This window comes from Liolophura sinensis, chromosome 1 (genome assembly GCF_032854445.1).
Source record: "Liolophura sinensis isolate JHLJ2023 chromosome 1, CUHK_Ljap_v2, whole genome shotgun sequence".
Taxonomy (NCBI): Eukaryota; Metazoa; Mollusca; class Polyplacophora; order Chitonida; family Chitonidae; genus Liolophura; species Liolophura sinensis.
The window spans coordinates 75,184,294-75,198,220 of NC_088295.1; the positions used below are offsets into that span (position 1 = coordinate 75,184,294).

General features: G+C 38.1%; 1 protein-coding gene across 1 annotated transcript in view; it reads left to right on the forward strand.

Moving 5' to 3' along the window:
• The window catches only part of LOC135464009 (dual oxidase-like), a 30,890-nt gene extending 21,661 nt beyond the window's left edge, over positions 1-9,229 (forward strand). Inside the window, 12 exon segments of the mRNA XM_064741487.1 lie at positions 73-248; positions 396-447; positions 1,087-1,364; positions 2,391-2,621; positions 3,182-3,272; positions 3,469-3,518; positions 3,753-4,034; positions 4,596-4,825; positions 5,994-6,158; positions 6,993-7,148; positions 7,623-7,754; positions 8,270-9,229. Of these exon segments, the coding sequence (XP_064597557.1) occupies positions 73-248; positions 396-447; positions 1,087-1,364; positions 2,391-2,621; positions 3,182-3,272; positions 3,469-3,518; positions 3,753-4,034; positions 4,596-4,825; positions 5,994-6,158; positions 6,993-7,148; positions 7,623-7,754; positions 8,270-8,392 (1,966 nt within the window). The 3' untranslated portion in view covers positions 8,393-9,229.
• Positions 9,230-13,927: the final 4,698 nt, after the last annotated feature.

The following is a 13,927-nucleotide window of genomic DNA, read 5'->3' on the forward strand; positions in this document are numbered from 1 at the left end:
TCTTCAAGTAATTTCTCAACACTATTTGTACATGAAATATAGATGATGTAATGTTTTCCTCCGTGTTGACAGGTCTTTGCTGGAAATGGCAAACAGTGATGTTGATGTGGCGAGTGTAGAGAAGATTGTCACGGACATGTGTACAGTGTGTGGAGTACAGAACAACGCCCGGATAGGCTTTCCCGAGTTTTGTCAGATCTTTTCACCCCAGATGGACCACCTCAACAACATCAACCTAGACTGGAAAGGTACAAATACAGTTTTGACAAGTATAAAATAGTATATAGCTGTGTTCAGTTTCTGTGAGATCATCATTGTCTAGAGCAAGTAGAAAAGTTGATGTATAAACAAAACTGAAAGATTTCATCTTAAATTTCACCCATTTTTGCTTACAGGAGCAAAGAAATGCTTGTCACCAGCCAATGGAAAGAAGACTGACAAGAAAAGGTAATAACCATTGTTTAGAAATGTTGGGTACCTGAAAATTTCAGAAGATAAGCACCATTGTATAAAGATAACTTTTCATAAATGTTTGAGGTCTTCCGTATTAAATTAATGATGCAGTTTTGTATAAGACTAGCTATTTATATGAAAAGAAAAGAAATCGGAGTATATTACTTACCAGCATCAAAAACCACTGTGTGAGATAATTAAATAAACCAAATATAAAACCTAGTTCCCTCCACATACAAAGCTGACTGCCATCATATACATGATATGACAGAAAATGTAAGGGATATATTTCTTCAATTCATATTTATTTATTTATCTATTTGATTGGTGTTTTACGCCGTACTCAAGAATATTTCACTTACACGACGGCGGCCAGCATTATGGTGGGTGGAAACCAGACAGAGCCTGGGGGAAACCCACGACCATCAGCAGGTTGCTGGCAGACCTTCCCACGTCTTCAATTCATAAACATGAGATTAAGCATCAATGAAATAAATGATAATTGAATAAACTGTTCAGTCTTGGACGTAAATATCTTGATGGCGGTTTTTTGCGGCAAACATTACATGGATGTTATTTTTGTGCTGATGAACTTCTTGAAAATACTGACATTGTGTTCTTGCGTATAATCAGTCACCAGCAGAAGAGAAAGGGCTCGACAGCATCCCTGGACATTGACTCCAGGAAGGGGTCTACTATGTCTCTGGACAGAGTCTCTCACAAAGGTTCCACGTCATCCCTCAATGAGATCATCCATCCTCGTCTTCAGCTGGCTCTCAGAGAGAAGTACTCCCCCGTCAAGGCCAAGGTCAAATCCCTCAAACACTTCATAGAGAACAACAAACAGCATATCTTCTTCCTGATCATCTTCTTTGGAATCTGCCTGGGAGTGGCAGGAGAGAGGTTTTATTGTGAGTACAGTTATATACATAGTTTACATGTATTTGGTTTAATTTGTAAGCAAGACCTGTGGATTCAGTTTATCAAGGTGGATACATGATGTAGATGCATGTAGAATTAATATAGCGTTAATAATGTAAGGTTTTGCCTTTCCCCACTCCTGCCTCAAAGGTGAACCTTTAGATGCAAATAAATGTCATAAAATATTAATGAAACTTAGATTTACCCAGTTTGATATCATCTTATCTCACAAAGAAACCTAAAAACACCCTACCAGCCCTGATAGCATAGGTAGAGCGTCCGCTTCAGGACAACTGGTTTGACCCGTATAAATATAATGGCTCGGGTGGGGAGGCTTACTTGCCTTCGGTAACTCATCTCAGCGAAGCAGCACTAGATAATAGAGCGGTGGAAATCTGTCCGACAACAAAAAGGCACATTACATGCACTCTAAGGATTCATTCGCCATCATATGACTGAAAAATTGTTAAGTATGATGTTACCCAAGCACTCACTCACTCACTCACTAAAAACACCCATCTAAGATGAATAGATCTTATGGTATCATTCAAAAGGTGCAGCTTGATCTTGGGCAATTTGCTGTATACAGGGTCCATTGTATGAGTTAACATCAGAGATGCCATGCGCCAACAAATAATGTGACTTGAAATGTCTAGTTCTTGCAATGCAAGTTATGTCAGGTTGTGTGAGTACTTCTCTGAGGAATGTCTTTCTTGTTTAAAATAACTTTCACAAATTTCTTCTTTGTTGGCTTTTCTATCTAATTGCTCTGTTTCATAAATGGGGTTTGTTAAAGAATCCTTAGGTGGAAAGATTGACACTTTAATATGTTTGAGATACCAGTACTGAGAGAGTCTTTACATGGTCTCATGTATGTTAATCGTTACATGACAAGGTGTTCTATACAAGTTTAAGTTTTCATGTGTACTTCCATACCAATAGTCGTCGTCGGTATGATTCAGCCCCACGTCAAAATGATTTCAACAACTCATTATATGCTTGACTCTGTATTTCAGACTACACAATTGAGCGGGAGCACAGTGGTCTGCGTCAGATCACAGGGTTAGGACTGAGTGTTACACGTGCGGCAGCAGCTGGCATGTCCTTCACCTTCTCACTGATCCTGTTAACCATGTGCCGTAACACCATCACCTGGCTAAGAGGCACCTTCCTCAACTTTTACATACCCTTTGATTCACATGTTGCATTCCACAAGGTCATCGCATGGACAGCTTTGTTCTTCACAGGTCAGTATTTACTGCAGCAAGGAACTCCTCAATGCTTTAATAGTGTATTTGTCAGTCAGTCAGTCAACTTTTGACATCTAATTTTTTAACATGGGCCAGTCACTTAGAAAGGGCCCAGAGTTCAAGACGATTTGGGCTTTCAGCAGGATATCTCAGCAATTGCAAATTGTTACTTGTTTTTTTTCCCACTTTATCATTATCAGTGAACAGTTCCAAAATTTATAGTGTCTCCTATACTCCAACTGTGGAAACTTAACATAATCATCCAAGGGTGAAGGTAAAAGAGGGAAATGTTTTTGTTCCAGCTTTATTTTTACGCTATGAAATTCTTTTACTTTTGTTTTATAGTCTCACTATTTCTTACAAAAGAAAAGTTTACAGGAGATGTCCGGTGCAGAGAAATTATTAGTGTACAGCTTTCTCAGCATATTTCAGTTTAAGAAATAAATTCAGTAATTTGGCGACTTACATTTAATAGTATAAATCAGTTCAGATTGTAAATGCTTAACTAAAAGCAGCTTAATTTCATCTGTGTTCTGACATTTTGTGTTGTCTTTCAGCTATGCATGTGATTGGATACGGGTTCAACTTTTACCATGTGGCCACTCAGCCTACCAAGTTCTTGTGTGTGTTTGAAACCATTGTGTTCAGGTAAGGAAATTAAGCTGAAGGGAGCTTTTAAATTACTTTCATCGACAAAAAAGTTATTTTAATATCCTTTTCAAAAAGCAATATATTGCCACTTCTGAAATAATATACAGTTCTATTTGACATCATACATTTTGTTTTAATGTTTATATGCCCAAAATTCTTTTTTCCTTATATTCTGATATGCATATCATTCCAGATCTGAATTCCAACCAGCTTTCCATTGGTGGTTATTCGGAAATATGACAGGTAATTAGGTCACTAATTAAGTTGCGTTGAACAAGGTTTTCCACCTGTCATCTGTATCGTTAATATTTTTATACAAAAATCAGACAAATCTGGTTCTTACCTTTCATGTTAAATAAGACTGTACATAGTATCTATTGTGCACCTTTGCTGTGTGTCCATGATCTAAAATTAAAAGTTTATTTTTCCCAGTTGCCAGATGTCATATCTAACGCAGAAGTTTTTCCATTGTTGCAGGTTTTACTGGGGTCCTGTTGACTGTGGTCATTTGTATCATCTACGTGTTCGCCACTCAAACTGCCCGCAGATATATATTTGGTGCCTTTTGGCTGACCCACAAGCTGATCTTGCCTTTGTACATCATGGCTATATTACACGGCGCCTCTGTCATCGTACAGAAGCCTCTGTTTTTTGCCTACTTTGTCATTCCTGCCATCCTACTGACTGTGGATAAACTTGTTAGCCTCAGTCGTAAGAAGTCTCCCATTAGTGTAGTCAGAGCTGAACATCTGCCATCAGGTATGGAGTGCTGTAAAACAGTTAATCAGTTAAATTTCAATAATTTGACACAACAGTAATCTGCATATGTTCATTATTAATAGTAACCTGGTGAAATCAGTTGAGATATATATTTAGTAGTTTCAACATTTAATTATTTTCTAAAGTTTTATTGATTTAAGAGCTATTATCAGGTATATACTAACAATTTTGATGTCTGAGAAAGCAAATAGTTGACATGCATGTCACTCGCTGTAACCTTCGGTGTAAAAATGATGGCATTTTTTACAGCAATCTTCACCACATAAACTTTGGCATTTTTTACAGCAATCTTCACCACATAAACTTTGGCATTTTTTACAGCAATCTTCACCACATAAACTTTGGCATTTTTTACAGCAATCTTCACCACATAAACTGGTCAGAATTTTTCCATGCCCTTTTTGATGTAAAATTCTTGATTTGTCAAAATCATAATATTCATAAATACTAATCAGTGAAACATTTTTCTTCACACATAAAGTCCTTTTATCTGTTAATATTATGACATAGAAACTTTAATCATGTCTTTGGTTTTGGCAGATGTGACAATGATAGAGTTTAAACGTCCCCCACGGTTTGAGTACAAGTCTGGTCAGTGGGTGAGGGTTGCCTGCCTGGGCCAGTCCCCCAGCGAGTACCACCCCTTCACCCTGACCTCTGCCCCACATGAGGACACTCTCTCTGTCCACGTTAGGGCACTGGGGCCATGGACCTGGAACATCAGAAGTTTGTTTGACCCAGAGAACCTCAAAGACAGAGCCTACCCGAAGGTGAGCAAAACAGATACAAAACAAGATTGACTGCATCTCATATTTTACTGGCATCTTTTAATGACAACACCAAAGTACTTGTAAGGATTAGCATTTGGCATGGATTTGCTTTATACTGAATTCTTATGGACACTCATTTGACTTTCTTTATAATAAACTTTTAAGAACTCTCATTTAAGTCACCTGAGTCAGAAGCTAGGTGAAAATAGGTCAAGCGAATGTCCCACACAGTGGTTACATATACTCAATCTTCTGCTTTATAATAAACTTTTAAGAACTCTCATTTAAGTCACCTGAGTCAGAAGCTAGGTGAAAATAGGTCAAGCGAATGTCCCACACAGTGGTTACATATACTCAATCTTCTGCTTTATAATAAACTTTTAAGAACTCTCATTTAAGTCACCTGAGTCAGAAGCTAGGTGAAAATAGGTCAAGCGAATGTCCCACACAGTGGTTACATATACTCAATCTTCTGCTTTATAATAAACTTTTAAGAACTCTCATTTAAGTCACCTGAGTCAGAAGCTAGGTGAAAATAGGTCAAGCGAATGTCCCACACAGTGGTTACATATACTCAATCTTCTGCTTTATAATAAACTTTTAAGAACTCTCATTTAAGCCACCTGAGTCAGAAGCTAGGTGAAAATAGGTCAAGCGAATGTCCCACACAGTGGTTACATATACTCAATCTTCTGCTTTATAATAAACTTTTAAGAACTCTCATTTAAGTCACCTGAGTCAGAAGCTAGGTGAAAATAGGCCAAGCGAATGTCCCACACAGTGGTTACATATACTTAATCTTCTGCTTTATAATAAACTTTTAAGAACTGTTAATTGAGAATACTCATTTGACCAAACTAACAAATCTGGTACAAATAGCTCAACTGTTGTCTCACACATTTGTTGTACTTATGCTCAGTCTGTCTTGGGATGTCTTGGCTTCACAGTTGTTTTTGCAGAGAGTGAAATCATAAGTTAACCTGGCCGATGCAAGAAATGGTGGAATGTCAAGCATGTTTGATCCATCCAGTATAGCTAAATCTTTAGACAGATATGACAAGACAATTTACAAGTTTAACCGAATATCTTCTGCATGCATTATCAATACAACTCTGGTTATTATTACGTTATGAAGTGAATAAAGCTTTATTGTGTCTCCCATTTTCAGCTTTATGTAGATGGCCCTTACGGAGCTGGCCAGCAGGATTGGTACACCTATGACGTTTCCATCCTGGTGGGGGCAGGGATTGGAGTCACCCCGTACGCCTCCATCTTAAAGGACTTTGTCCATATGTCCCAGATCAAGAGCACTTACAAAATCAGATGTCAGAAGGTAAGAGCCCCTCTTAATGTTGTGGTCCAGAGTGGGGCAAAGTTTTCTGAATTTCCTTAGCATGCAGCACACAAAATCGTGAACTTTTTCAAATATGAAATGGCAACTTTAAATGTAATTTATTTCCCAATAAAATTGAATATGGAGTGTACTGGCTGAATTGATGAACTGAAGGGCAAATTCAAAAAAAGTGTTATTTTTTTTCCTTGTGGACAGAATACTATAAAAATATGAATGAATAACGGCCTCATGTACATGCAGACAGACTGAAGATTTAGGTGATCTAGTGGTTAGAGCGGCTTCTTTGTTTCGGTCTTAGTCAGAACTCAGAGGTTAGAACAAGTAAATTGGACTGGTTGGCCTGGTGTCATTATAATTTGACTGGGTGGGGTGTCATGTCTGGTGTCTTTGGCATGATACTTCATTGGCGGTACAATCTAATGTGGTATCCATGCCTTTCTCAACAGGTGTATGTACATGTGTATATTCATTTATCCTGAATTTAATCCTGTTAAAGCATGTGTTATAACAGATTACTGTAAAGGACCTAAAATTTTGCTCCTCACTTTGTTGCACATTTTGCCTGATTCTGCGAGTTTTGCTGATCTTAGAAAGGTGTTTTGAGGTTTTGTGGAAGGTAGGATGATATCCTATGGAAAAAATATAAGTTTCAGTATTGTAGAACATTCATTTGCCTCTAAAAATACAAGTGTTTGGACAAATTTGAGGTCATTTACCGTATTACAGTAATCACCATTTACATTGTTACACCTAGATATTTATCCTGACTAAGAGTGCTCTCTGTGTGATGATGAAATGTCGTGTTTGTTTCAGCTGTACTTCGTATGGGTGACGGGAAGTCAGCGCCATTACGAATGGCTGATTGACATCCTCAGACAAGTCGAAGACGTGGACCTCAGTGGCATTGTCACCATCGATATCTTCATCACCCAGTTTTTCCAGAAGTTTGATTTACGAACAGCTCTGCTGGTGAGTCAGTCTTAATAACTTATAATATAACTTATATTCTTTTTTTTTGTCTGAAATATTTTACGTTAGCTGTATTTTTTCAGTAAAGTGCAGACTTGACATAACATTGGAGAAGAATATTCTGTTATACAATACATTGCCTTACAGCATGGAAGGCCTAATCAGTGCATTTTAACCTGGACAGGAGTATACAATAAGCATTAGTATCCATAATTAACGTTGAATTTTATTTCAGGATATATTTAGTTTAGTCAATTCAGTAAAATAAATTTTCAATATTATGCTCATGTTAGATTCACTGATTCACTGATTAGCCCTCGTGTGCCATAAATCAAAGATAGTCAAAAGGGACGTCACCATGATGTCGGCCATAATCATGGTGACTGGGTGGGGTGTACTGTAAATTCAAAATTCCCGAATTGATGATTGCTGCCAGATATTGACAGTAACATGTTATTAAAACTGCGATTTCAGTACATCTGTGAGGAGCATTTTCAGAAGTTATCAGGTGGCAGGAGTGTGTTCACGGGACTGAAGGCTAATACCCACTTTGGTCGACCTCAGCTGTCTAAGATGATGGAGGCTGTGAACAAGTCTCATCCACAGGTAAGTCCATTACAGTGTAGTCTCTCTGGTCATAGGTGGGAAGGTTTGCAAGCATCCTGCAGATGGTTGTTGGTTTCCTCTGGCTCAGCTCAGTTTCCTCCCTCCATAATGGTGGATACCAATAAAATAAAAAAATAAACCCTACAGTGTAGCCAGTAATGGCAGTGATATCAGTCCATGAAGAGTGCATTCTCAGTTAAGTCAGGTAATTGGCCTGAGTGACTAGTGGAAATCGAAGTGATGCTAGATATTTACAAGTTTTCCATTTTGGTTTATGTTGTAAAATTTTTGGTAATCAAGAAATCAAGGTATTCATGGTGATGTTTAATAAAATATGTACTTGTATGTGATTTGACTTTGAAGTTTGGCAGTGAAATAGGACATACAGAAGTACAAATTTATAATTTAAAATCTGTGACATAAAGTCTTGATTGTGTTTAAGAAATGTATTAAAGTCTGGACTTTAATGCTCAGTGATGTCAATGTTTATAATATGGTGCTGGTTGTGTTGACAGGTGCGTAAGGTAGGCGTATTCAGCTGTGGACCGCCTGGACTGACCAAAGGTGTGGAGAAAGCCTGCATGGAGTCAAGTAGAACAACCAAAGCACTCTTCGAACATCATTTTGAAAATTTCTAAATATGAAAAAGATTTTACAAGGTTTCAGTGCAATGCACATGGTCATGTACCTGTGTAATCTTTGTTTGGTTGCTGTGTGTGTTAAACATATTTAATTTGTGGATAAATTGAAGACAAACGACTGTAGTAATGGCATGCATGAGAGGGAAGGGAGTGTTAATGTAAATTCCAGTCTTGCTGTTTAGCCTTAGACCGTGTCTCACAACATGGCAGTAAAGAGCGTGCTGGTAATCATAACGATGCTTACCATGTTGACCTATAATAGGGCAGGAAATTACGAAAATCCACCGAGTTCATGGTTAAGGTAGGTGCTGCAGGTAGCGTGAACATGTGATAATATTCCACTGAATTCATCTAATGTAAAGTATGTATGATAATATTTTCCTATGCTCAATTGTTTCATGTACAGTTTTTAGACCTGTGTGTGTATGAAATACACATTAATCCCATTGACAAGCTACATTAAAATACATTAACAAATGGTGTAATTCTGGTCAAATATACGTTATTGTTTTCTTTAACATCCTGTATATTATGTTAACTGGGGCAGATTGTAAAAGGCAAATGAAGCCGTGCACATGTGTGCTGTCAAGTTTCCTCAGTGATGTTTGCGTCTGTGTATATGTTGTTTTATCTGTTCATTTTATGTGTCATATTTTATGGGTGCTTCTGACGAAGTCAGGTTGTTGACTTTCACTTTCGTTTTATATCCCTTCTGACTGCAGTTTGGATAATCTGTACAATTAAGGTACAAGTATTCAGGTTACTATCATTAACCGGTGCTTATAGTGTAACGACAGGACTATCAGCGTTACCTCGGGCTACTCTCCAACTAAAGTTGTTGGTCTGACATATCAACGGAGTTTTAGTTCAGTTTATATTCAGGTTGTTGTTGTACTGGCTTGTCAAACATACAGCAACTTTTATGGAATTACGATTGGTGTGTACTAACCGCTTGTGTCCGAGTAACGAACATTTCAAGCCCATTTGAACTCGACATGAAATATTTATCTGAAGGCTTTATTCCGTCTGGTTTCCCTCTTTTTCCTACATAGAGAACAGGGACTGAAATGTTGACTGCCATCTCGTCTGGATCCTGCTCACGTGCAGCGGAAGTGTTGCCAAAGGGAATTACGCAATGCGGGAATCCCTCATAGTGTGAGGGATTTTGATTGGTTCAATGCGAGGTCATGGCTCGTGACCTTTCAGTATAAATACGGAGCCCGCGTTCCGTCGGCATTTTTCGGAAAAATTGCAAAAGCACAGTTTAGTTAAAGTTATTCGACCAGAGATGGCACAGCGACAGCTCAGTGTGGGTGATGGCCATACCACTTTAAGTTAAATTACAGCACATGGTTTGTTACTGGTATAGAAATATCGGTACACCAAGCACATGGTAATTATAATAGTCATGCTATGTAGATCATTACGACGTCACCAAATTCGGTGGAATCCCAGTTGTGCATTTCATTGTCTACCATGTAGACAGCGATTACACTGGCGTAATAACTTAATATCGATACTACGAGTCTATGCGGGGTGGTAGTTAGTAACCTGCTACTCACCATACCAATCTTGAGATCCTTGAAGAGTAATTTAGCCAAAGCAATACGTGAAAGGTGAAGTCGGAGTTTATCCAATCTATTGTCACCCCTACTAAATCCGGTGGTGGATGTTGATGGACTGTTCCTTGGGGGTTGGGGGGGGGGGGGGGGGAGGTCCTACGGGTGGAGCTGTTTATAGACTGACGTTCGGGAGAGAATCTGGCTGTTGACGGCTTGTTAAGGTGTCACCGTGATTCATGCCAGTGTTCGTAGAGATCGCAGCAATTGAGGACGAGATGATACTGAAGAGATGTGTTATTTAGGTAACATGGACTGATCATTCCACCAATTTCGGTGTATTCTGTTCTGTACTAGCAGTAAGTGTCTCAAGCATTTATGAACACATAGGCCTGTTTATGACCTTGGAAATCAGTTATGTGGAGATGCATATTATTTAATCTGAAATGAACATACCACCATTTATGGTGATATTAGTTTCAATATCCAGTTCATTATGCACTACCTCCTTTTCACCATATTAGAAACCGGAAGATTACAGAAGCTTACCCTGCCTATCTGGTACCTGGAAGATGATAGAGGCACCCAAGGGATACTTTAACTTTTCGGAATCGTTTATTCCACTCGCGCGAACCGTTTGTTAATTTTGTTGTAATGAAATGTTCATCTATAACTGTATTCCTAGTCTTTGTTTTCTATGAGTCTGTTATTTCTTTAGATCATTATACTGTCTTATATTTATTATAGCACCCAGGAACCCCATAGGTCATTAGAGTACCTTAAACTCTAATGTCCGTTCTTCCTCTGGGATCTTATGTTTGGAGATTTATTAGAGAATTTTCTACAATAACAATTATCCCGGGGGTAGGGTGCGACAATAGTAAACTGTATTAAATGCTGATGTAAGATGAAAAACGGCAAAAAGGCCTCCCTGCAGAGATGTGTGTAAATGTTAAGTCGTGTATTACTGGATGAATGCCCTGCATTCGTGTTTGATGTAATAGGACGTCACCCAAGAAACACTTTAGAACCATTCATTCAGCTCAGTCTACAAATATCAAATTTTATTGATATTAGCTCTACGTCGCCATCAAAGTAAGCTGAGATTGTTTGTACATAAGATTTGTGGTATTTTTATTCTATGTGATGATATTTCTGTTATTCATATAGCATTTGTTACTGATAGATTGTTACTTCTGAAGAGATGTTAAGTGACGAAGTCAACCAAAGTCTTTCGGATAAAAGTGAATTTTCCTATCACAGTTGTGATGGATGTCTCTTTAAAGTTTATATCACTTTTTTATGAGTTTTTGGTATTTTGGGATATAAATATTTATATAGGACGATATATCTTCAGTACAAACATGGAAGCCAGTCGAACATAGATTTTGTACATCGTTGGTAATAAACAATTCCATGACACTTATTTCGTCTTATTTTTCTATTCTGAAATACTTGTGTTCTCGTGGTTTCTCGATGCGAGATCGTTCAGTTCTAAGGAACCAGTGTTTTTGTGGTTTCTAGATGCGGGATGATTTTTTTTCTGAAATACCTGTGTTCTCGTGGTTTCTAGATGCGGGATCGTTCTATTCTGAGACAGCCGTGTTTTCGTGGTTTCTAGATGCGAGATGATTCTGTACTGAAATACCTGTGTTCCCGTAGTTTCTAGATGCGAGTCCATTGAGCTCTCTATATAAGTAGCACTGTCGGTCGGCGGAATTGTTGATATTTTAACTTTAACTGGTATGAGGAGTTGAGTGCAGAACAACATTGGCTCGTGTGAAAGTTCGCTCAGACTTTCTTTGAAGGCTACATGTCCTTCACCAATATTACATTAGAGTGAAAATGTATGTCAGTTGTGGGAAAGTTTGTTATTGAGCCCACCTTGCCAAAGGACTGTGGAAGGTAAACTGGCACTCCCGTTTCCTTCGCTCATAAAAATGACCGCCATCTTAAAAATGACAAATTCTTTAGTTTGACATTATGCACAAACATAATTAAATAAACAGAGGATTTTGCACAATGAAGGTTGAATACAATAAACATTGTTCGAGTGAAGGGTGCAAATGAGATGTGGAAACGCGTCTCGTGGGTTATTATTTCTACCTTTCACAAGAACAATATTTATGGTATTCAATCTTCACTGTACAATACTCTATTTATTATTTATATCCTGACATTTTCTCTACATGTATGTAAATGCGTAACAGTTTTTCTGTTGCATTCATGAAAAAAATAAGCAATGTACCATCTTCGTCGTATTTCTGATTTTATTCATACGCGCTGCAATTTCGTTCACGTCCGCGCTCACAAAATATTTTTACAGTTTTAAACGCTGTCTGTAAGTAATTATACATTCTACAAAGGTGTTTAATGCTAATGTAAAATAGGTATTTACGTAAATTAATCACATGAAGAATTTGTAAAATGTAATAACAAAAGTGATATCTAACTAGTGAAGATATCATTTTTATCAGTGAAGGAAATGCTGGGATTTCACTGATGTATAAATAATAAGTATTGATTTAAACTGCCACTGCATGGGTCACGGATTAACTGCGAATTAAAGTCGATTATTCGATTTATTTATTTCACTTATATGTCGGCGACTAGCATTATGGTCGTGTGTACTATATTATACCATGAAAGTTATATACAGAGCCGAAAGTAAACGTCTCATTTCTTGATATAAACGTCTAACTACATGTATTCTGGTTGTTGTAGATTGCCATTCTTGTAGGCTTGCGACCTGCAGCTAGATTTATTTATTCATTTATTTGATTGGTGTTTTACGCCGTACTCAAGAATATTTCATTTATACGACAGCGGCCAGCATTATGGTGGGAGGAAACCGGGCAGAGCCTGGAGGAAAAACATCTTCATACATTTACCAAAGGCTTTAACAATGATACTTGCGGTATACTTCAGGGGCGGCAGCACTTTCGCGGCATGCATGGACTCGCCCTGCCACAGGAAGACATACAATATGGACACACACCAAATGACCCTTCCTCGTCATAGGACAATGCGTAGGGTTTTTAGCACGACGTAAAACATACATACATAAAATAATTATACAAACGTATAAGCCTTACACACTATTATAGCTACTGTATTCGCGTATTTATCTGCTCCCTGCAGGTTAAAGAAAACTGGTTTTCCAGTATGTAAATTAAGTCTGTTTGAGTCAAAATGCGTGCATATTTCGGCCAAAGAGTAAGATTACTCGATAAGGCAAACATCCAATGAACCATCAGTCAATTTATTATATATAGGTACTGAGTTCAAGCGCAAGGGGGAGATAACTCTAACGACCATATGCCCACTTATCAGCGCTATACCAGGTAGTCCTAAACTGCGTGCGCTGGAATCACCAAACCCACTATAACAAATATGCTTTGCTCACCTTGCTCTGTCTTGCTCTGTATGCTATTCGGCGTCACGTCATCCTGCAGAGAATATGAAATATGCCCCAGCCACATACCTAGATATTAATTCTTGTCTGCCATCTATGCAGTTAAGCTCGAGCTTTGGTCAAACTACATCCTGGGCGTATATGTATCACACGTGCAAACATGTATCAAGTTGCGAATGCATACACGTGTATCACATAATTTGTAAAACAGGAAGAATTGTGTTATCGTGCTACACGTGTATCACACTGCAAATGTGTATCACATTGTAAAACGCGTACACTTGTATCACACTGCCAACGTGTATCCAATTGCAGACGCATACACGTGTATCACACTGCAAACGTGTATCACATTGCAAACATGTGCCACAATGCAAACATGTATCACACTGCAAACGTGTATCCCATTGCAAACGTGTATCACACTGCAAATGTGTTTAGCAAGAAACTAATCGAGACACCTTAAGTTACAGGCCATAACATTCATGCACCGAAAAAGCTATGATATCGCATATATATACAACTAGATACAATAACTGAAATAATCCGAAACATCTG